The 23,300-nt window shown below is 39.8% G+C and overlaps 1 protein-coding gene across 1 annotated transcript in view; it reads left to right on the top strand.

The window, feature by feature from the left end:
* Nucleotides 1-16,477, top strand: part of DACH1 (dachshund family transcription factor 1) — a 426,532-nt gene extending 410,055 nt beyond the window's left edge. Inside the window, exons 8-11 of the mRNA XM_077806900.1 lie at nucleotides 3,923-4,070; nucleotides 7,766-7,909; nucleotides 8,366-8,434; nucleotides 16,455-16,477. Coding sequence (XP_077663026.1) covers nucleotides 3,923-4,070; nucleotides 7,766-7,909; nucleotides 8,366-8,434; nucleotides 16,455-16,477 — 384 coding nt within the window. The remainder of the gene's footprint in view (nucleotides 1-3,922; nucleotides 4,071-7,765; nucleotides 7,910-8,365; nucleotides 8,435-16,454) is intronic.
* The last annotated feature ends 6,823 nt before the right edge of the window (nucleotides 16,478-23,300 follow it).

Here is a 23,300-nt window from a genome sequence, read left to right as displayed (position 1 = left end):
AGAAACCTAAACTAGTAATTTTTGTTGGAGCATTTTTCTTGAAGAATTTATCACTGGGAAATATTTTTAAAAAATTAAACCAAATAGTGGTGGCTTATAAATCACCAGGGAGAAAAGGCAATTATTTGTGAACACTTAGCATTTTTACATTAAAGTTAGAAAATTTATTAACAGTAGCCTAAAGGGGAAGAATTGTACTCTATGTTAGAAGTCTTGCTACAGTTTATCCTCACTACCTCCATACTGTATTAAAAACAAATTTGAAACCTGAACATGTTCGCTACAATTATCATTATCCAACCTCCATAATAACTGGCCTTCCCTAAAGAAAAATATTTTAAGTCATGTCTTGTGTTTCACTGTATTTCACATTGTAATTGGCATCCCATTGATATTTGTCAGGCTAGAGGATTACCCATAGCAAATACAAGGTGGACATATTTTATTTTGTGTAGTCTTTTGCAGATGAACCACTGGGAGAATTCACAGGATTCCACACAACTCTGAAATTACTATTACAGTTGTTGGTTCCAAGGCGTTTTGATGATTTTTAGATACAGTACTGATTAGTTGCCTTTCCCAGCCCCGTGCTGCATTGAATAAAGGCAGACATTGAATGTTTCCGGTATTTTTGCATTAAAACTGTCATTGGCAGCAGCAGCACTTTTGCATATGCAGCAGTTTGGCTCCAGTGCAGATTTTTGTTCACATTGGATGCCTACTGATGTGCACTAATTTAACTTCTAAAAATGGAACTTAATTTTGTATAGCTTATAAGTAGTCCCTAGTGGGTCTTGGCTCCAAAAGAAGCTAATATTTTCCAGACATAATCAGCAGCAAAAAGTAATGTATTGCGATTAGATACATTAGCAGCCAGTGTGGGGGGGAGGGGTCGGGGAGAGGTGTGATGCAGAAATTCAGTGTAAATGTAATATGCTCTTAGCAGCTTCATATTTTGCACAGGTTCTTAATATAAAATTACACAATCAGCGTGATAATTTAGCATTATTCTCCTTGTTTATTCATAATGATTGTTTCATATTTAAAGAACACCAAAATATTGTGTTTTGTCAGCCAAGGACAATGATAGTGTAATAGTAATTTATTTTAAACTGCTACGGATAATACAACCAATCAACACATTAAGTGGTGCCAACATTGGCATCTTGCTAAATAATCTCTAGGCTTTGCACTGACAGTACATCTTTCAAAGATAAGTCAACAAGAGCAATCAGAGCAGAAAATTAGAATTTGGTTTCTTAGAATTAAAATACAGCTAAACTAAAGTTTTAATTGGGGTGATCTAAAAGGGCACTTGATGTAATGATCTCTTTCATTTGATACTAATTGTTTGTTCCTGATGAAGAAGAAACATGTACATGAATGTTGCTGAATTGAGTAAAGATGGCAGTTGCCTTTGCTGCTAGATTTTATTGTTAAACAAGATGAATTGTCACAGTGAGGGAGAGGGTTGTCTGCACCTTAGAAATTCTTTGTCTATTTATTTTGCATCAAGGGGAGACCTTTTCATAGAATCATAGAATCATAGAATATCAGGGTTGGAAGGGACCTCAGGAGGTCATCTAGTTCAACCCCCTGCTCAAAAGCAGGACCCATCCCCAATTAAATCATCCCAGCCAGGGCTTTGTCAAGCCTGAACTTAAAAACTTCTAAGGAAGGAGATTCCACCACCTCCCTAGGCAACGCATTCCAGTGTTTCACCACCCTCCTAGTGAAAAAGTTTTTCCTAATATCCAACCTAAGCCTCCCCCACTGCAACTTGAGACCATTACTCCTTGTCCTGTCCTCTTCTACCACTGAGAATAGTCTAGAACCATCCTCTCTGGAACCACCTCTCAGGTAGTTGAAAGCAGCTATCAAATCTCCCCTCATTCTTCTCTCCCGCAGACTAAAAAATCCCAGTTCCCTCAGCCTCTCCTCATAACTCATGTGTTCCAGACCCCTAATCATTTTTGTTGCCCTTCGCTGGACTCTCTCCAATTTATCCACATCCTTCTTGTAGTGTGAGGCCCAAAACTGAACACAGTACTCCAGATGACACCAATGTCGAATAGAGGGGGACGATCACGTCCCTCGATCTGCTCGCTATGCCCCTACTTATACATCCCAAAATGCCATTTGCCTTCTTGGCAACAAGGGCACACTGCTGACTCATATCCAGCTTCTTGTCCACTGTCACCCCTAGGTCCTTTTCCGCAGAACTGCTGCCTAGCCATTCGGTCCCTAGTCTGTAGCTGTGCATTGGGTTCTTCCATCCTAAGTGCAGGACTCTGCACTTATCCTTATTGAACCTCATCAGATAAGGAACTTTTGTATAAGTTCACCTGATTTGGACTTATGAGCGATGTGAGTGATTTGCATGTTCTAGGCGGAGATAAACAGGAGGAGTTAGGAATATTCTAGATTTCAACTGTTTGCTGAAGTAAGAGGAGAACGTGGATCCAAAAAAACCCCAAACCTCTTGTTTATTGCCTCATTTGAATTTTTCATTGGTTTAGAAATGTCCTTCATGTGAAAACTGGTTGTCTGAAGGAAAAATGATTACTTGTTTTAAAAAATTGGGAAAAAATTCCAGATATATGTTAAAAAATTAAAAATTAGACTCTGGAAAGGGTTTATTATTGCTATTAGTAATACTTTATTTGTTTGTTTGTTTGTTTTATTTTAAACTGTACTTAATTTTGAACATTCCTATGTAGTTTTATATTTAGTCCAATAGAGTTTTGTTTGGTAGCTTCCTAATTTAACAGTACAATCATAATTATCTTGTAGATTATTTTTGAACGGTTTTAACTTCTTTTCAAGTGGACTGTTACAACTTTTAAACATATTTTTATGCAATTTTATTTTTAGGTTGATAGGAATTTTCAAAATGTGGCCTGCATTTGTGCCTAAACAAATGTGTGTGCACAAATAACATAACGTACATTCCCATAAAGTGCATCAGGTTCCCTACCATGAGAACTTTACAATTGGAGGACCTCCCATTAAGTGCTGAGCTTTCTCAACACTTGCAGATTTCAGTGGGAGTTGAGTGCAATAATACCATGAGGGATTAGGCCCTGAATTAGACAAGATATGAGACAACAGTTTAAGTAAGAGTGGGTATGAGGAGCATTGAGAAGAAAATGGGATGGACTGTTAAAATGTGTTTAAAAGAGGGATTTGAAGGAGGTCTTGATAGACTCTGACAATGGAAAAGCTAGCGGACCAAGCTTGCAGTTTGTCCTTTGCCTGGCCAGGGAGTTGGCTCTTTGGGACAGGTACTGTCTCTCACTATGTGTCTATAGAATGCTTAGTACAATCAGGACCTGATCTCAACTGGGACCTCTGGGGCTATTTTAATACATATAATTATTATTAATAATAACAGTAATGAGCAGGGTGTATGGGTGATGTGCTGCTTCATTACATCCCTACTAGAGCTCCCATCAGGTCAGCTTATATGGAGGTTATTGCAGAAATTAAAGAAGCCACTTTCTGGAAGAAAAGCCAAAGGGAACATTGAGTCAACTTCCCCTTTGGGAATGGTGCCCCTCACTGCTGTGGGGTGACGCAGTTACATTTTAATCTTCAGGAAGAATAAATCTAGCTCTATAACCTTTATCAAGAGTTGTACACACAAAGGATGTGTTGAGTGCCTTTGAAAATTTGGCCCCATGTGTTTTTACATATAGCTTGTCTGCCTGTTTGAATGTGTTTCAGTAAAAAAGGTGCCGATGATAATAGGAAGGCTTATTAAGCTGTTATGTGCACCCATATAACCGCGACCTGGCAGCAGGATTATTTTTTTACTTAAAATCTCTCATATCTAATCAAGAAAATACAAAAGAAGTTCATTTATTATGTCTGCTGTTTTACATTCCCAAACTTTGCAATGTTCAACTTCATCTTTGAACAGGGCCTATTAAAGGTTGCCATAGACAATGCCAGAGCTCAAGAGAAACAGGTCCAGATGGAAAAGACGGAGCTGAAGATGGAGTTGTTCAGGGAACGAGAACTGAGGGAAACTCTGGAAAAACAGCTGGCTGTGGAACAGAAGAACAGAGGTATTTTACAAATGTTCTGAGTTTTTTTTATAAGCAGACATAACCTCTTTATAATTTATTTATCCAAGTTTAATTCTAATATAATATCTAGTTTTGAGCAAAACCCTTCTTTTACCTCATTTTATAGAGGAAGCTATGTGACTTCCCTAATTTTGCACAGCGGGCTTTGTACTCAGGACCCTCCCAGTTTTCAACTCTTTGCTTGAATCCCTTTTGTTTCTACATATAATTAAGGTTTTATTGCAATATAGACAGAATCCTAGACTTTAAAGCAAGGAGGACCATCATGATAATCTATTCTGACCTTCTGCACATTGCAGGCCACAGTACCTCATCCAACGCCTCCTGTCGTAGGCCCATAACCTCTGGCTGAGTTACTGAGGTCCTCAAATCTTGATTTAAAGACTTCAAGTTACAGATAATCTACTCTTTACTATTGTTCAAACCAAGAAGTGTCTCATGCCCCAGGCTACAGAGGAAGGCAAAAAATCTCCAGGGTCTCTGCCATCCTGACCTGGAGGAGAATTCCTTGCTGATGTCAAATATGGCGATCAGTTAGACTTCAAGCATGTAGGCAAAACCCATCCACCAGATTCCTGAGAAAGAATTTTCAGTAGCAACAGAGTCTTCCCTCATCTTCAGCAATTGGAGATAGTTGCTAATAGCAGTCATGGATTAGCCGTATGCCATTGTAGGCAGTCTCATTTTCTCATCTCTTCCATTAACTTATCAAGTTCAGTCTTGAAGTTAGTTAGGTTTTTTATCCCATTGCTCCCTTTGGAAGGCTGTTCCAGAACTTTGCTGCGCTGATGGTTGGGAAACCTTTGTCTAATTTCAAGTCTAAACTTATTGATGGTCAGTTTATATCCATTTGTTCTTGTGTCAACATTGACCCTTAACTTAGATAACTCTTCCCCTGTATTTATCTTTCTGATTCTGATGTGTTTATAGAGAGCAATCATGTCTCCCCCTCAGTTTTCATTTAATCAGGCTAAGTAAGGCAAGCTCCTTAAGTCTCCTCTCATAAGGCAGGTTCTCCATTCCTCTGATCATCGTAGTACCCCTTCTCTGCACCTGTTCCAATTTGAATTCATCTTTCTTAAACATGGGAGACCAAAAATGCACACAGTGTTTTTGATGAGGTCTAACCAGTGACTTGCATAATGGTAAGAATACTTCCCTGTCTCTACTGGAAACATCTTGCCTGATGCATCCTAGATTTGCATTAGCTTTGTTCATGGCTGTATCATACTGGCGGAACCTAGTCATCCTATTATGGACCAATGCCCCCAGCTCTTTCTCCTCCTCTGTCACTTACAGCTGATAAAATAAGAAATCTCTTTGAAGCAGCTTGAACGGAGGACACTTGGATTCAAAATCAGTATTTTTATACCTTGAGCTAAACTGAATCCCATGTTAGTCTTTAGGGACTCCTTGTTGTTTTTGTGAATCCCATTAGTATCACTGTAATCTTATTTCATGCCTCTTTCCACTAGAGGGTGCAACTATTACACCATGAATTTCCCTTTTAAACAGAGGAGAATAAATAATTGTAGGCAATAACTATTAATAATAATCATGAGCGTGCATAGAATCTTCACTGTGACTATTGACTGGCATATTAATTCAATTAATACAATTACAGGACTAATACTAAATAGGTCTCTTTTTTTAGTGGATCTCAAATATTTTTTATAAACACTAGCCAGTGCTATGCCTCATGACACCTCTGTGAGGTAGATAGTATACCTGTTTTACAGATAGGCAAACTCAGGCACAGCAGAGGGGTTAAGTGATTTCTCCAAAGTTAGACACTGAGGAAAACTACATGATAGGCCCTGATTTTGTGCCAGGTAATGAAAAAAATGACTTGTATTGTCAGCACTGTGCACTGCATACTCTTCTACTTTGTACCACTCTAATGACATTATTTCACCTGGTATAAGAAGCTGGACCTAAGGATGAGGAGATATGATTGCTCTCTAGAAATACATCAGGGAGTAAACAACACTGAGAGTGAAAACCTACTCAAGCTGAAGGATGGTGTTGGTACAAGAGCCAATGGGTATAAGCTGGTCATGAAAAAAATCAGGCTGGAATTTACAAGGCGGTTTCTCACCATCAGAGGGGTGAGGTGCTAGAACAGCCTCCAACAGGAGTTGTGGAGGCAAACAACATACCTGGTTTCAAGACAGAACAGAACAGTTTTATAAGTGCTCTTTTATGATGGGGTTGGTTTTGACAGTAGGGTCTCACTTCCTGTTTATATCTTATGTTTCTAATACTCATGCTTTGGGGCTTCAGTCACCTGGAGGGGACAGGAAGGGATTTTTACCTCAGGGTGTATTCTGGGGGATATTTTTGGTCTCTTTCCTTTGAAGCATCAGAGATGACTACAGCTGAAGATGAGATTTTGGACATGGACAGCCAGAGTATTGATCATTCTCCCTCTCAGTGCTTGGTTGGCTGTTTCTTGCTCACATGCTCTGGGTCTAACTGATCACCTCATGTGGCGTCAGGAAGGAATTTTTTTGATCTTCAGTGTTAGGCAACCTCCTCTAATGTCTACCTATTGTTGATTGGGTTAATGTGACAGAAACCTATGTTTACTTTATCCCCACTGATCTAAATATTGTAGGTGTCTCTGGGAACATCAGTTAACTGAGCTGCTGCTGTATATAATGCAGTGACGCTATTTTCTTTGTCTTGTTTACTGTACCCTATCCTTCCAATCTGTATGTTATCCAGTTAGTCACTCCTCCGGGTGTAGTGTTTGATCAGGTAGTAAAACCAGGATAATATCACTTTTATGAGTAACTACACAATAAGACTTCACTAATTCTGTCTCTGTCTGCTATGGTCACATCTACTCTGTGTCAGCCATGATGTTTGAAAGGCACTTGCAAACTATTTATAATGAAAATATTAAAACCATGAAACTACGCAAGATGTATTTAGCTCAGATTTTCAATATCATAAGATGATAAATCTATTCTCATGTATTAGTTGTATATACTAAAAATGGTACTGTGTAGTTGATGCTGCACAAGATATAGAGTGTTGCAGAACTGTTCTCAACTTCTTCAGAGGTTTGTTGTAGCTTGGACTGGTAAACAGAACTCATTGCACCTTACTCTGCTGCAACTGGGACCTCAGTTCCGGTATCAGGCTCCCTGAGTTCTGTGGCACACTGGTTTTAAACTCTGGGAATGTGAGCTGGTTAGAAACGTTGAGAAAATGAGGATTTTTATTGAATTCTATGTAAAAGTGTTGATTGTGTGGTACTTTTAAGGTCTAATTCTGTAAGCCCATCACATGCAGAGCTCCAGCTGAAAGTGTGGAGGGCTCCTAGGATTGGGATCTTAATGTTTAATTTCATAGTACCCTTTATTTTGTTTATGTTTTTTCATACGTTTCAAACAGTTACCTAATTTCCTCTTCACTACAGGATCTTGAAGTCAGTTAGATTTTTTATCCCATTGCTGACATGCAACAAAGATCAGGGTGCTTCAGTGCAGAATTTAGGTTCAGTGTGTTACACACCCTCTTTCTTGGGGTGGGGAGGGCATCAGTGGTAAGGGAGGAGACAGATGATAGTGACCCAGCTATATTATTTTTAGGAACCCATAATAAGTAGTAACTGTGTAGCCAAAATCTCAGAACCAAATGTGAATGCACTGATTTTTCTCCCCCAGCAATAATTCAGAAAAGGTTAAAGAAAGAAAAGAAGGCAAAGAGGAAATTGCAGGAAGCGCTTGAATTTGAGACTAAGCGGCGGGAACAAGCAGAACAGACATTGAAACAGGCAACTTCAACAGACAGTCTCAGGGCCCTAAATGGTAAGAAGTCAGCTTTTTGCTTCTCTGTAATTAACCCTCAATTCAAGTGGTGAAATCAGTTGTTATGTTGGTCACAATTATTTTTGAGATGCAACAGGGAAAAATTACCTTTTGCTTTCCTCCATTTCATTGCTTCTCTAGTTGTTGTGATGCTTTTTTTGTACAGTGTGTGTGAGCAAATATTACTTCACTGGAGAGAATGCCCAAACTAGAACAATTTTACATTATTAGCTTGAGAAGTCAATTCTTTGCTTTTCTCTCTGCTTAAAAATCTATTCCTCATTAATCTTCCCAGTCTAGAAAAAAAAATTTCCTGGCCTCCAGGCATTGTTCAACATTAAAAAAAAAGGGACAAAGGTTGATTGTATTGTAATTCAGCATTGGAGTAACAGGTTGTAAAAAAGGCTACAGGAGTTAAATAAAATATGTGTCAGTCTTACCTTTCTGTGCTTCTAGACTCTCTGACCCCAGAGATAGAAGCTGACCGCAGCGGGGGCAGAACAGATGCTGAAAGGACAATACAAGGTAGGCATTTGCAAAAGGCTATAAATCTAGATCTTACTATATGAGTTTTTCCTCCACTTTAGCCTGTTATTCAAGCATGTAGCCTACCATCTGGACCACATCAAAACAAGTTCAAACAAGGTCAAGTTCATCTTGCTTGTTTATAAGAGAGAATTCATTCTGTGCTGATAGATTTTCTTTAAATTAACAGGTCAATTCTGTTTATATAAAGCAAGTGAAGAGGAATAATTAATTTGAAACTATGCTGGATTGAATCTTAGCCACACTGAATTCATTTTTTGTGAATGTGCATAGTCACATCTAGGATAATAATGTTTCTTAAGGTATATTTGAAACACTCTGAGCCTTTTAACCATACCAGTGAAAACCTGGATTAACCTATGGGTAATATTCAAGGTGTGATGAGAACTTCATAGCTAATATTCAGTGGCAGTTACTGCAAAGTGTGTTTCAATAAGCTACTCCAAACATTAACAATAAATAAAACTGTGTATTCCCCTCTTGGATTTTTCATTTGCCAAATGTTCCATATCCCATTATTTGCATTTTAATAAAACAAATCTGCTGAGTAAATTTATACTTGGAATACTAAAGGGAGCCATATTACTTCCTCTGTGGAGCTAAATACATATATATATATATATATTGCAAACAGCAAGATATTAGTAAAGAACAAATTCTGAAGGTAGCATTTATGTTATAATGTCATCCTATAGTCAGTAAGCTAACTCTACCAACATGAATACTAAACAACAGAAGTAGCATTTGTTTTCAATTTGTTTAAATGAAGGTGTATTTTTCAAAGGCAAGCCTAAAATGATTAGCTGCAGTAATCTCTCTCTAAATTGCCTTTATTTTGCCTTTTAAAGTCAATCATCATAACTATATCATTTGACATCTTTTTGTCTGTATTTTAATCACTTTTTCTAACTCCTAAAGGGTTGTGGCAAACTTTCCACAAAGAAGGCATTGGCATTATGTTCAAAAGGCAAGAAAGCTTAAATTAATAAAACAAGTTCAAACAAATTTAAAACAGACAGGAAGTCCTTGCAGAAATGTATATGCATATTACACACAAAAAACTGTTAAAAGTTGTGGTTGCAAAGTCAAGCACTCAAAAGTTAGGAAATGCCACAGTTAAAGTTGCATGTGGAAGTAAAATTGGGCCCTGTTGTGTGTATGCATTATGATACAGTCTTTAACATGATCAAAATCTGTATTTTCCATTGAACCCTTGCCTCATTCACTGTACAGGATGGAGAGTGCTTATTCAGAGAGCAGGTATTCAATATTTTATGTTATCCTCATTTTGCAACATGTGACCCCATATCTTACTTACTGCACACTATTCAAAACCTGTTGTGGAGGCAGAATAGTTTATTTCCTCATGGGGCTTCTCTGTCATGCTCATCAATATAGTATCTGAGTGCTTCACAGATTTATCTTCACAACTTCCCTGTGAGGTGAAGGGGTTATATTATCCCCATTATAGAGATGGCGAGCTGAGGAACATAAAGTTTTAGGCTCTGTCTATACTGTACTAGCTTGTGTCAGAATAACTTGTGTCACTCAAGGGAGTGAATAAATCACCCCTCAGAGTGACATAAGTTACTGACGTACGCGCCGGTGTGCATAGTGCTGTGTCCTTGGGAGAGCTTCTCTTGCCAACATAGCTTCTGCAGCTCACAGAGACGGAAGTAGTTAAGCGGATGGGAGAGCTCTCTCCTGTCAGCTTAGAGAGTCTATATTAAAGAGCCTACAGCAGCACAGCTGCACCCCTGTAAACTCTAGTGTAGCTGTAGCCTAAGCGTACACTAGTTTTGGGTTCCCCATTTGATACAATAGTGTGTGATTTTTTAGAGCACTCCAGTTTTTCTTAGCACTTTATCTATTCAAAGCTCAGCTTCCATTAACTTGAGGTGTAGTTGGGGCGCTCAGCCCAGAGATATCAAGTTGGGCATACATAAAATGAAGAACATATAATTAATGGCCACCTGTGAATAGTTTAGTTTAAGAGCCTTGTCAACATTATATAGGAACTCCATGGCAGATGCAGGGATAGAAACCTGTTCTCCAGGGTGGCATTCATTTGTTTTTTTTAATTAGGAGACCATCCTTTTTCTTTCAACAATTCCCTGTCATTTTCTAACTTCTGCAATAAACAAGGCTGATGTCCTACAAATAGCAGCCTCCTTTAGTACAGAACATTGACTCTTCCCCGGAACATTGTCTAACCTGTGCACTGAATGAAGGAGTCCCATGATAAAACTAGTATGTGATCATGTAATAAAAGACTCTATTATAATGCATACACTTAATTCTGGCATTTCCTAACTTTTAAGTACTTGACTTTGCACCCTTGACATTCATTTAAACAATGGAGGGAGAAGGTAGGTTTGTGTGTAATTTCCTAGGCTTTTAAAAAAGCAAATTGAAACAACAGAAGTTCTATCATGTGGCATCTCATTAGCACTCACATGGTTCATCAGCGGGGTTGGAACCTTCAGATCCACCGCTACTTGAGCTAACTGATTGTAGTAGTAGATTGTCATCCTGTATGTGGACCTACAACAAGAGAAGAACGAACAATGCACTTTGCCAATAGGTTTCCCAGATATTTACTGATCACAGAGGAATGTTCAGAGTCAGGAATTTTCGATTCAATCAGGGGTGGATTGATTTAAATCAAAGTGATTTAAATCACCAGTTTTAATCAAAATGTAAATTAACGTGCAGGAAACTTTGATTTAGATAATAGATTTTAGTAATTTTTGCACTTTATGTTTTATTCATAAAGAAAGGTTGGTTTACAACCATTAAAACATGTTGATTTGCTCTAAATACAGTGTTCTGGAATCTATGAACCTATGAACTTTGCACTACATTTGGTGCTTCTTTTAGTTAACCAGAAGGATACTCGATATCTGTACACTTTCATTTAAGCAATTATATAGCTTAACATGCAATTATTCAGATTCTTAATATTCACATTTTTAGTTATTTTAAAAAATGGCAAATGATGTATTTCGTATTTACTAGATGATGATGATGATTTTCTGCAATTTGTGTCAAGTTCTATTTGGATGGAAATTCAAAATCAGTTAAAATGCACTAAAACAGCATTTAACATTTATTTATTAAATAAAACTAGCTTAAATGTGCTGGAACCACAAGGAAAAAAGTGTTGTAAAAAGTTTATCAGAACATATTTGGAATTTAAAACTACCTGATTTCTTAAACAAAGGAAGATCTGTAGTTGGTGAACGGAATTAATTATTTCTAGTCACCAAGTCCTTCAAGATTTTAGAACCTAGTTTTTACTAGTAGATTGGATGATGAAAACAAGCTTTCCTGCTTTTTCAAATTCCACTTGGTCTTAACTTTGAACTAGTTGTAGTTGAACTGAACTAGTAGAATAAACTGAAGTGAAAAAAAAATCTCTCTTTACATGCAGAAGAGGGTTCTGCTATCAAAAGCTGGCTTAGCATTTCAACAAACTCTGGTTCCGGGTACTTAGCCAATAACTACCATTAGTTCAGCGATCTGACATTCTTTAGAACATGGCAGCAAATATGTAGTACTTAATATTATTTTTGTATTTAATTTAAATTATTTTAAAATTATGATAAGTTTAGGTCTTAACATAGATTGTCATATTTCAAATTTAATTTTAAATGCATCTGATTTAATTTTTAATAATCAATTATTATTTTTTAAAAAAATCATTGGTTTCATAGATTCATAGATTCATAGATATTTAGGTCAGAAGGGACCATTATGATCATCTAGTCTGACCTCCTGCACAACGCAGGCCACAGAATTTCACCCACCACTCTTACAAAAAAAAACCTCACACCTATATCTGTGCTATTGAAGTCCTCAAATTGTAGTTTAAAGACCTCAAGGAGCAGAGAATCCTCCAGCAAGTGACCCGTGCCCCATGCTACAGAGGAAGGCGAAAAACCTCCAGGGCCTCTTCCAATCTGCCCTGGAGGAAAATTCCTTCCCGACCCCAAATATGGCGATCAGCTAAACCCTGAGCATATGGGCAAGATTCATCAGCCAGATACTACAGAAAATTCTTTCCCAGGTAACTTGGACCTTACCCCATCTAAAACCCATCACAGGCCATTGGGCCTATTTACCATGAATATTTAATTACCAAAACCATGTTATCCCATCATACCATCTCCTCCATAAACTTATCGAGTTTAATCTTAAAGCAAGATAGATCTTTTGCCCCCACTACTTCCCTCGGAAGGCTATTCCAAAACTTCACTCCTCTGATGGTTAGAAACCTTCGTCTAATTTCTAATCTAAATTTCCTAGTGGCCAGTTTATATCCATTTGTTCTTGTGTCCACATTGGTACTGAGTTTAAATAATTCCTCTCCCTCTCTGGTATTTATCCCTCTGATATATTTATAGAGAGCAATCATATCTCCCCTCAGCCTTCTTTTAGTTAGGCTAAACAAGCCAAGCTCCCTGAGTCTCCTTTCATAAGACAAGTTTTCCATTCCTCGGATCATCCTAGTAGCCCTTCTCTGTACCTGTTCCAGTTTGAATTCATCCTTCTTAAACATGGGAGACCAGAACTGCACACAGTACTCCAGGTGAGGTCTCACCAGTGCCTTATATAACGGTACTAAAACCTCCTTATCCCTACTGGAAATACCTCTCCTGATGCATCCCAAGACGACATTAGCTTTTTTCACAGCCATATCACATTGGCAGCTCATAGTCATCCTATGATCAACCAATACTCCAAGGTCCTTTTCCTCCTCCGTTACTTCTAGTTGATGCGTCCCTAGCTTATAACTAAAATTCTTGTTATTAATCCCTAAATGCATGACCTTACACTTCTCACTATTAAATTTCATCCTATTCCTATTACTCCAGTTTACAAGGTCATCCAGATCCTCCTGTAGGGTATCCCTGTCCTTCTCTAAATTAGCAATACCTCCCAGCTTTGTATCATCTGCAAACTTTATTAGCACACTCCCACTTTTTGTGCCCAGGTCAGTAATAACAAGATTAAATAAGATTGGTCCCAAAACCGATCCCTGAGGAACTCCACTGGTAACCTCCCTCCAACTTGACAGTTCACCTTTCAGTAGGACCCGTTGTAGTCTCCCCTTTAACCAATTCCCTATCCACCTTTCAATATTCCTATTGATGCCCATCTTATCCAATTTAACTAATAATTCCCCATGTGGCACCGTATCAAACGCCTTACTAAAATCTAAGTAAATTAGATCCACTGCGTTTCCTTTATCTAAAAAATCTGTTACTTTCTCAAAGAAGGAGATCAGGTTGGTTTGGCACGATCTACCTTTTGTAAAACCATGTTGTATTTTGTCCCAATTACCATTGACTTCAATGTCCTTAACTACCTTCTCCTTCAAAATTTTTTCCAAGACCTTGCATACTACAGATGTCAAACTAACAGGCCTATAATTACTTGGATCACTTTTTTTCCCTTTCTTAAAAATAGGAACTATGTTAGCAATCCTCCAATCATACGGTACAACCCCTGAGTTTACAGATTCATTAAAAATTCTTGCTAATGGGCTTGCAATTTCTTGTGCCAATTCTTTTAATATTCTTGGATGAAGATTATCTGGGCCCCCCGATTTAGTCCCATTAAGCTGTTTGAGTTTCGCTTCTACCTCAGATATGGTGATGTCTACCTCCATATCCTCATTCCCATTTATCATGCTACCATTATCCCTAAGATCCTCTTTAGTCTTATTAAAGACTGAGGCAAAGTATTTGTTTAGATATTGGGCCATGCCTAGATTATCCTTGACCTCCACTCCATCCTCAGTTTTTAGCGGTCCCACTTCTTCTTTCTTTGTTTTCTTCCTATTTATATGACTATAGAACCTTTTACTATTGGTTTTAATTCCCTTTGCAAGGTCCAACTCTACTTGACTTTTAGCCTGTCTCACTTTATCCCTACATATTCTGACCTCAATAAGGTAGCTTGCCTTACTGATCCCTCCCTTCTTCCACTCCCTATATGCTTTCTGCTTTTTCTTAATTACCTCTCTAAGATGCTTGCTCATCCAGCTTGGTCTACAACTCCTGCCTATGAATTTTTTCCCCTTTCTTGGGATGCAGGCTTCCGATAGCTTCTGCAGCTTTAATTTAAAATAATCCCAGGCCTCCTCTACCTTTAAACCCATAAATTCTTCAGTCCAATCCACTTCCCTAACTAATTTCCTTAATTTTTGAAAGTCAGCCCTTTTGAAATCAAAAACCTTAGTTGCAGATTTATTTTTGTTAATCCTTCCATTCAGTTTGAACTGAATTAGCTCATGATCACTTGAGCCAAGATTATCCCCTACAACCATTTCCTCTATGAGGTCCTCATTACTCACCAAGACCAAATCAGTGGTTTGTGTCCCACTGGATTCAATTCCAGGTTCTGGAGGGGAATTTTCTATCATGATCACACAGACTTCTGCCCTGTTCCCATTGGCTGCAGAGCCTGGGGAGGGCACCCAAGCCATGGCCCTACCTGGCCCACCACAGCCCAGCTTGGAGCAGGTGCTCTGGTAGCGACAGGGACAGGAAGAGGGCAGGGGTGGGGCATTGCATTGGGAGGGGCCCAGCTGCACTCTGTGGCAAGAGACAATGGGCTGAACAGGGGGATGGGTTAGCCCTATGGGACAGGAACCATTGCGGTATGAGTGCAGGCCCCCTAGGGTGTCCCACCCCCTGGGGGCAGGACCCAACCCCAACCACCACCCATCTGACCCCCCGCCCATGCTTTAAATGACACTCTGCAGCCCTTTCTTGTTTCCCTCAAGCTTGACCCCTTTTCCCCATGTCTCCTCTAGCTCATTTTGCCAGTCCTGTCTCTCCCTGCCCCAGCTCCTCATCGTAGTCTTCCTTCTCCCTTCATATCCAGTCTCCTTCACCAGCCAATCCCAATCTCTTCCCTCCCACACAAGAGCTCCTTTTCCCAGTCTCCATGCCCACCCATTCCCAGTTCTCCTGCCCTGGATCCTCTCCTGATCTCAGTCTCAGCATCCCTGCCTCCATCTGGCTCTTCGTCTGATGTCAGGGTATCTCCTCCCTGCATTGTCTCCCAGTTTCCCTCCAGTGACTTTCTGACCCCATTTTCCACCCCATCCCACCTCTAAGTTCCAGCCTCCCTTGGTCAGCCATTTCCAGTGTCCACCCATCTTAATGTTTCCCAGTACCAATCTTCCCCAGGGGCTTGTTGTCCCAATCTATTTCCTCTGCTGCCTCTTGTCTCCCACCCCTGTCCCAGTCCAGCTCTTGGTAGTATGGACGGTACAACTGTCTATTTATCAACAGTCATTAATCTTTTAAATTTTCAATATTGAATATGCTGAAAACAGGAGTATTCTATGAGGAAGCAAGAATAAAGCTAATACAAATTTTGAAGTATCTAGTGCAATTTTAGAAAAAGTTTAGGCCAAGAACTTAGGCAAAAAATAAAAATAAGTTAAAATATAAATAAAATAATTGCTGTGTATTCTAAAAATAAGTTGACAGTTAATTGCATCCTAATAAAAGGATATTGTCAACTTAAGAATCACATTTAAACCTGATTTTTTTTAACCTGTCATTGTTGAGATTATCTTAACTGGGAGAGATCAGTTCATTTGTCCGCAATCTTTTTCACGGGTGACCTTTAGTCAGTTTCACACTCTTGTTTATGTGGGTTATTTTACATAACAACAGGGGAAAGAAAAAACATTTTAAAAAACAGTATGAATGTAAAAGCACAAAAATTGGAATAAGAAATTAAAAGCAGGTATAGTACTTAACACTCCTTTTAATTAGCTTTTTAGTTTTTGTCTAGATTTCAATAAGGACTGAAATCCATGGGCCTCAAACACACACATATATTTCCTAATGACACACAGTCATATTAAACATTTTTGAAAACCTGGTGTCAACACTGGTTTTATGTGTTTTCTTTCTTATTTTTCATTTTTAACAAATAATAAAGCAGGTTATCCTCTTCTCCATACATATTGTAGGTTCACTAGATGCCTATGCCTAGCTCCCAACCAGGTCTCCCAAGACCCCCTCATCCCACACAAAAAGGTACCATACAGAAAAATGTTTAACTTTTATATAATGTTTTGTTACCAGGCCTTTTGTTAAACAATAGAACAATGAAATTTACTGACTCCCTTATTTTTTGTTCTTCCTCAGAAATCTCTCTCTTCACTAGACTTTCTTTCCCTCTCTGCTTGCCTCTTTCCCCTCTAAAGCATCTGTTACCCCTATAAATCTCTCCTTTCCCAACTTTCTTTCCCCTACCCTTTTCCTCCATTCCCATCCAGCTCACACATAGCTTGTCCCAGTTCTCTTTCCTCACCTTTTCCAATATACATTATCTAAAACCTGTTCACTATACATTATCTAACCGGTTCCCTGTTAACTCTCACCCCCTTCTGTTCACTTCATGTCCCTTTTTGTCTCACATGGTCTGGTTTCCTATTCCCCAGCCAGATCCCATTATTTGTCCTCTCTCCCAAACCTTTCCTGCTTTTTTTAAGCTTTCCTCACTTGCCACCTGCCCTTGAGGCTCCTTTCTCTCTCTTGCCTTCTCCATATCGTTCCCATTTTCTACTGCCTCCATCAGTTCACCATTTATTCCCAGTTCATCCTTTCCATTTGCAGATGCTATACTCCATACAGATCCTATGCCTTCTTAAGCACTTCTCTGCCAATAGTCCATCCTCTTTACCCTGGTGTCCCATAGTCTCAGGCCCATGATTTCCCTGGTGTCTCCAGATACCCCATTCCATTTCCTGAGTCCCTCCTTTGCCCTCTGCTCATCCCCAGGGCTTCCCTGCCTCAATTATTCTTTCAGTCTAGCCTCTCCTCCATTAATCCAGCTTCTGATGCTGGCATGCTCCAGTCCCTCTTCTGGCTGCCAGTCTCTTCATTGCTCCATCTCCTGGTTCTGCAGCAAACTGACCTTCTGCCCCCCAGCAGACCAATTCTCTACCTTCCAGTGGATCTTCTGCCTCTCATCAAGCATACCTATCATCTTCCTCCCCTCATCCCCTAAAGCAAATCAATTCTGTGTTTCCCCAATCCTTCCCAGCAAACCAATCGCCTCTATCTCCCTTCATCCAGGCTCTCTAACATATCTGGAGGCTGATTTTCAGACCATGGGTGAAGGGATGCTAGAAATGGTCCTAACTACTCTCTGACCCTGTGTAAGAAGGGGAGCTATCTTGTGCACTGGCTCACTAGAGCATCTATCCTACTCCCCGTGAAGCCACAGTGGGGTTCTCATTGCCTGTCCGGGAAACTACCTGAGTCTTCGTCCCACAGGTAGCCAGTGTGGGGGGGGGATACCGAGCAGTTGCAGCAGAGCAGAGAAAGCATCTCCAGCTCAGCACATTCCATAGTCACACAAGGAAGTAGTGCTCTCAGGGCTATGGGGCAGGCAGTCAGGAAGAAGTTGGGAAGGCAGTACCTCCTACCATCTCCCTGTCGTGATGAGCTTAGTGCTGAGCAAAACCTTTGCTAGGAGCAGATTGATAATTTTAAGTAACACGCATTAGGGACTGCACTGTGGTTTTAAGCCATAGCTGGCAGTAGGGGTGGCATGAGGTTGATGGGCCCAGCAGGAAATATTGGAGCAATGTACATGGTTGATGTACTCTTAGGTAGGCACAATACTGTTCAGAGCACCGAGAGGGTATGGCTCCTGTTGCACCCTTTGTTCAGATGTGTCACGTGTTTCTCAGTCAGCTCTGGGCCCACTGCGGTTTTGAGTAATGCCACCAGTATGAGAGGGTCATAGGACCATGTCCATTTGTGGAGGCACAAGGTGGAAGGCTCCTGTGAGTGCCCATGCAGTGCAAAGCCCGTGCAGTGCAGTGCCCATGCAGTGTTTCCATACACATCATCTGACAGAACTAATATATTGGTGATTTAGCTATGCATATCCCAGGTACTTAACACATGCACTTTGCTGTTTAAATATTGGGCAGATTTTGGGGGCACAGGCTCTGCTAGCAGCTGCCACTAACATTACTGGGAATCATTTAGATAAATTCTTAGTCTCTTGACTGAAAACCTAACGTGAATTGTTTTCTGAAATCATCTGAAACTCTTTTAATCTATTATTAAACAATGAAAATGAGTGTAATAATCTCAGTAAATGAGCATTTATGTTTGATTCTTTTGCAATACACTTGTCTAATGTTTGAAAAGTACACTTCTGAGATACCTGTGTACTTAAAAAATACTGTGTTGTTATACGTACCACATTCACATGATTGTATATCTGATGTAAAAATTTTGAGCAGGCGTTTCTCAGTGCTTTACTGCATTTATTATAACAAACATAAACCGTGTTCAAAGAATATTTTTAAGGTTGCAAAGTCAAGAACTCAAAGTTAGGAAATGCCAGAATTAAGGATGTCTGTGCCACCTTAATTCAGTCCCCTTGTGCAAAGCATTTTTGATATAGCCTTTAATTGGCTGATCATGTACTATTATTTCCACGGAAACTTGGCCTCATGCAATGCACAGGATGGACAGTTCTCACTTAATGAGCAGCTATTCAGTATTTTGTTTTATACTCATCATTCAGTGTATGGCTCTGTGCCTTATTTATTAACAGAAAAAATAATACCTACTTCTTATATAGCAATTTGTATCAGAAGGTCTCAAAGTATTTTACAAAGGAGGTAAGTATTATTATCCCTGGTTGTTTGTTTTGTTTTGCTTGTTTTGTTGTTTTTGTTTCCAGGGCTTAACCTTAATTCTGGCATTTCCCAACCTTTGAGCATTTGAATTTGCAACCTTAATAGTCTTTTAACATAATTCTATGTATATAAATTCCTAGGTGTTTTTAAAAGGAAGACTGAAAAAACAGAGGTGTCATCATGTGACATGATACGGACACTCGCGCGGCTCATCAGCAGAGCTGGAACCTTTAGATCTACAACTCAGACCCATGTCACTTCAACTAATAGAGTAATGGATAGGAATAATAGATTGTCATCTTCCATGTGGACCATCAGTAGAGGGGGCAAGAGGCACATTTTGCCAGAGGGTTTCACAGATAATTTGCTGACAGCACAGGAATGGTGAGACTCTGGAAACGTGGATTCCATTCCAGCTCTAGGGGAGAGTGTGTACTAATGGTCAGCGACTCCTGTCCACTCAAGGTTGAACACTTTTGCCACATCCCTTCAAACAATCCCAGTCCCAGTCCTGTCTCTTCCCCACCACTGGCTCCTTGTCCCAGTTCCATTCTCCTTGCCTACCCACTCTGTGGTCTCCACTTCTCAAGCTTCTCCTCCCACCTCAGTCTCAACTGGATTCTCCCTCCACTCGCCCCCACCCCCAACCTCCATGGCCCAGGTCTTTGATTGTCTCAGTGTTTTTGCCCAGCCACTATCAGTTCTCACCACACACCTCAGCTCCTTGTCAGATCTGTCTCCCCTCTCCCTGAAACCCATTCCCTCTACTCATTCCTTGTCCCATTTTCCTTGATTAGTCAGTTCCAATCTCCTGCCTCTCCCCAGCTCCTTGTTCCATCACAGTGGTCACCCCTTATTTCCCCTCAAGAGCTCCCAGTCACCTTGTCCAAATGGTCCCAGCCTCTTGTCTCCTCCCAGCTCCCAGTATCAGTCTCCTTATGCAGCTAGTCCTAGTCTCTGTTTCCAAATCCCAGTCCCAGTTTCTCTCCTGCCCTCCTATTCTAGTCTCACCAGACTCCTTGTCTCAATGTACTCCTTTCCCTTCCCCCTTCTCCAGCTTTTGTCTCCTCTGCTTTCGAATCAGAGAGCTTCTTGCTCCAGGCTGCCTGGGTGATAGCAGGAAGTTCATTGAGAGCACAGGAGAGATTGGTTCCCTACTCTCAGTTCCAGTGCCTGTCCCCAACTCAGCCTGATTCAGCTGGGAATTGTCATTACAGGGAAAGTCTGTCTTTGCCCGTGTAGCCATAGGCTGAGGCATGCATAATCACTCTGTAGGGAGGATTCATATGCAGTGTGGTCCCATGTAGGAACTGTGAAGAGATGCTCATTTGCTCTGTAGGGATGACCCTTGTAAAGTTTGGTCAACGCTAGGAGCTATGAGGGGTTCGATCATGGTAAGTGAGGATGATATCTGCGGATATTTTAACTCCTAACATCTATTAAGTCTTTGCAGAGCATTTGATTTTTCAGAGGCTTATAAATTGACCAAATTTGGGTAGATTTTCATAGGGACAGCAAGAGACACAATCCTGACACCCTGCCAAATTTCAAGTCCCAAAGCAAGGGGGGTACTAAGGCTGTTCAAAGAAAAGGTAATCAGAAATGTATTTTTCTCTATCTTAGACATGGGCAGAACCATTCTGGCTGGAATTTAATATAACATCAATCAATCAGTCAGTCAGCCTGTTGCAGACACTCAGCATAGAAAATTTCAGCCCAATTGAGTAGAGTTTGGCAAAGTGATAAGCAACTGAAGATAGGGCCTTACATTAGGCTGTATTGGGCAACCTTACTAATGGGTGATGCTACCAGTCAAATCTTTTATTATAGAACTCCAGGTACAGGAAGATTCACTATAATGTGATATTAGAATCTTAGGAACTAGAGATATCCAAGACATTCAATATTAAGTCATCTTGTCCACCCCCCATCATCACAGGATTGGTCCCTCTCATGTATTCTCTAGTGCATTGTCCAGGTCAGTTTTAAAATCAGCTTACATTGAAAGAACAAAAATTACTGAGATTTCTATATGTTAGTGTTTAGTTTTTATTATCCACAAAGTTTGCAACACATTACTAGTTTCTTATAACAAGAAATACCTATTAGATATGGACAGCAAATATGGCAAGATCTGAATTATCTTCATATTTTGTTCAGATTAGTGAACCACCTCAAAGCACTACCTGATCACTAATCTCAAATGTTCAATCTACAGTTCCAGTCTTTTCTTCCTAAAATTTGTACATCTTAATTTAAATCTCTGTAGTCTGCTCAGATACAGTATGTACACAATTTTATGTTTGAGATACAAAAGATTATTATTGTAGGTAATTTATCACAGATATTACTCTGGGTCATCTATCTCATCTCCTGACAATGCAAGATTGTTTTAATGATTTGTCAAGTCTAGTTCTAAATGTCCCAAGTGACGGGGCTTCTCCTTCTTTGATTGTCTCACTGCTTACTAGTTTCCTCTAGTAGGACATTTAACTAAAATGCCTTTCCTTAAAATCCTCCTTTGATCTATTTCTTCCATCATTTCATCTATGGTGTCCACAATCTTTATTGAAATTACTGGCAATCTAAGGGCTTTGTCTTTAAAATGTTTTGATCGTCTACTTCCCTCAACACCATGAATTACTTTTACATTAAAACCCTCTTCTCCCTGGGCTTCTGTGACTGTGATATCCTTATATAAATTAACTTCCCATGCTAACAATCACTCTTTTTGCATTTCTTCTGATGGCGCTTCTTCTTTCTTCTCTCTCTGCTGCTCTGATATGTCTCAGGTCACTGTCTCTATTCCTCTCAGTTTCTTCCTCTTCTCTAATTCCAAGAGCAATTTCATCTGCTCCCATAGTTCCTTGAGGAAGGGTCATTCATCTGTATAGTACCACACATGCCAATAATGGTATGTACATTGTGATATTGATTACTCCCTAAGGAAAGAAAAAAATCTGATTATTTTATTATACTTTTTTCCAAGTCTTTCTTGACTTTTCTCTTACCAACAGTTTACAGATACAGTAAATATATATCTCAAATAAATAATTTTAAAGTTTTGCTTTGGTATTCAATTGACACTTCCTCATCAGCTCTGGAAGCTGTTGTGCCCTATGTAGTGCCACTTGTTAAGTACAACAAGTTTTTTATCGTTCATTCAAGGCAACCAGTATGGACTTTTAGTAAAGAGGGGCTGGGGCTGTCTGAGTGTGACTGGGTTCCCAGGGTGCAACCTGAACTGTGGGACTGCTGAGTCCTCTGTCTCAGCAACCTGGGCTCCCTATGATAGTATAATGCTGTTGGCAAGCTACAAACCTCTGGCAGGTACTGCACTTACACAGTCATCCACAGGCAAGGACAAACTCAACTGAGTTAGATGAATGCATCTCCCAGCCATTCATGAACCAACAATAGAAAGGCTTCAGCCAATTCCTCCTAATTTCCCAGACTTGTACCTTCTTGCCCTGGTCAGAAGCCTGACCAGTGGAAGTTCATTACCAAGTTTACCCCTCCCTTGATTTGGAGAGGATACACACTAGCCTTTATAAACCGAGCTGAGATTTCCAAAGCAGTTTAACCAAAACACACTGTTTTAGGTAAAATATAAAACAGATTTGTTAACTACAGAACGATAGATTTTAAGTGATTATAAGTACTAAGCAAAGAGATCAAAGTTGGTTACCTAAGAAATAAAAATAATTTTTTGCAATCTGAGTTCTATAAACTAAACAGGATTAGAATCAAGCAATGTCTCACCCAGATGGTATAAACAGGTCACAGATTTTCGATACACAGGCTAAACCTCTCCTTGAGCCCAGGATCACCCTCCCCAGTTCAAAGTTTTTGTCCTCCTGACATTTTTCCAGGTGTTGAGTTGTGGGATGGGGAGAGTGAGGTCAAGTCATGATGTAATTTCCCCTTTTTTATAGTTTCTTCCAGCTTTTTGGAAAGATCTATGCTTGTGACATGGAGGTCCGCACCCGTTGGTCACGCAGCCTCCATTGTCTATGTGCTCTCTCAGAGAAGTCTTCTGGGATGGTTGCTGGGCAAGTGGATTCCCCTTTAGTGGGCTATCAGCACATCTGGCTACTCCATTTTTATACTTGAAAGGCTGGTTGTGAGTGTTTCTAATCTCACAACATA

Source organism: Eretmochelys imbricata, chromosome 1 (assembly GCF_965152235.1).
Source record: "Eretmochelys imbricata isolate rEreImb1 chromosome 1, rEreImb1.hap1, whole genome shotgun sequence".
Classification (NCBI taxonomy): domain Eukaryota; kingdom Metazoa; phylum Chordata; order Testudines; family Cheloniidae; genus Eretmochelys; species Eretmochelys imbricata.
This window is presented reverse-complemented; position numbering and strand designations above follow the sequence as displayed.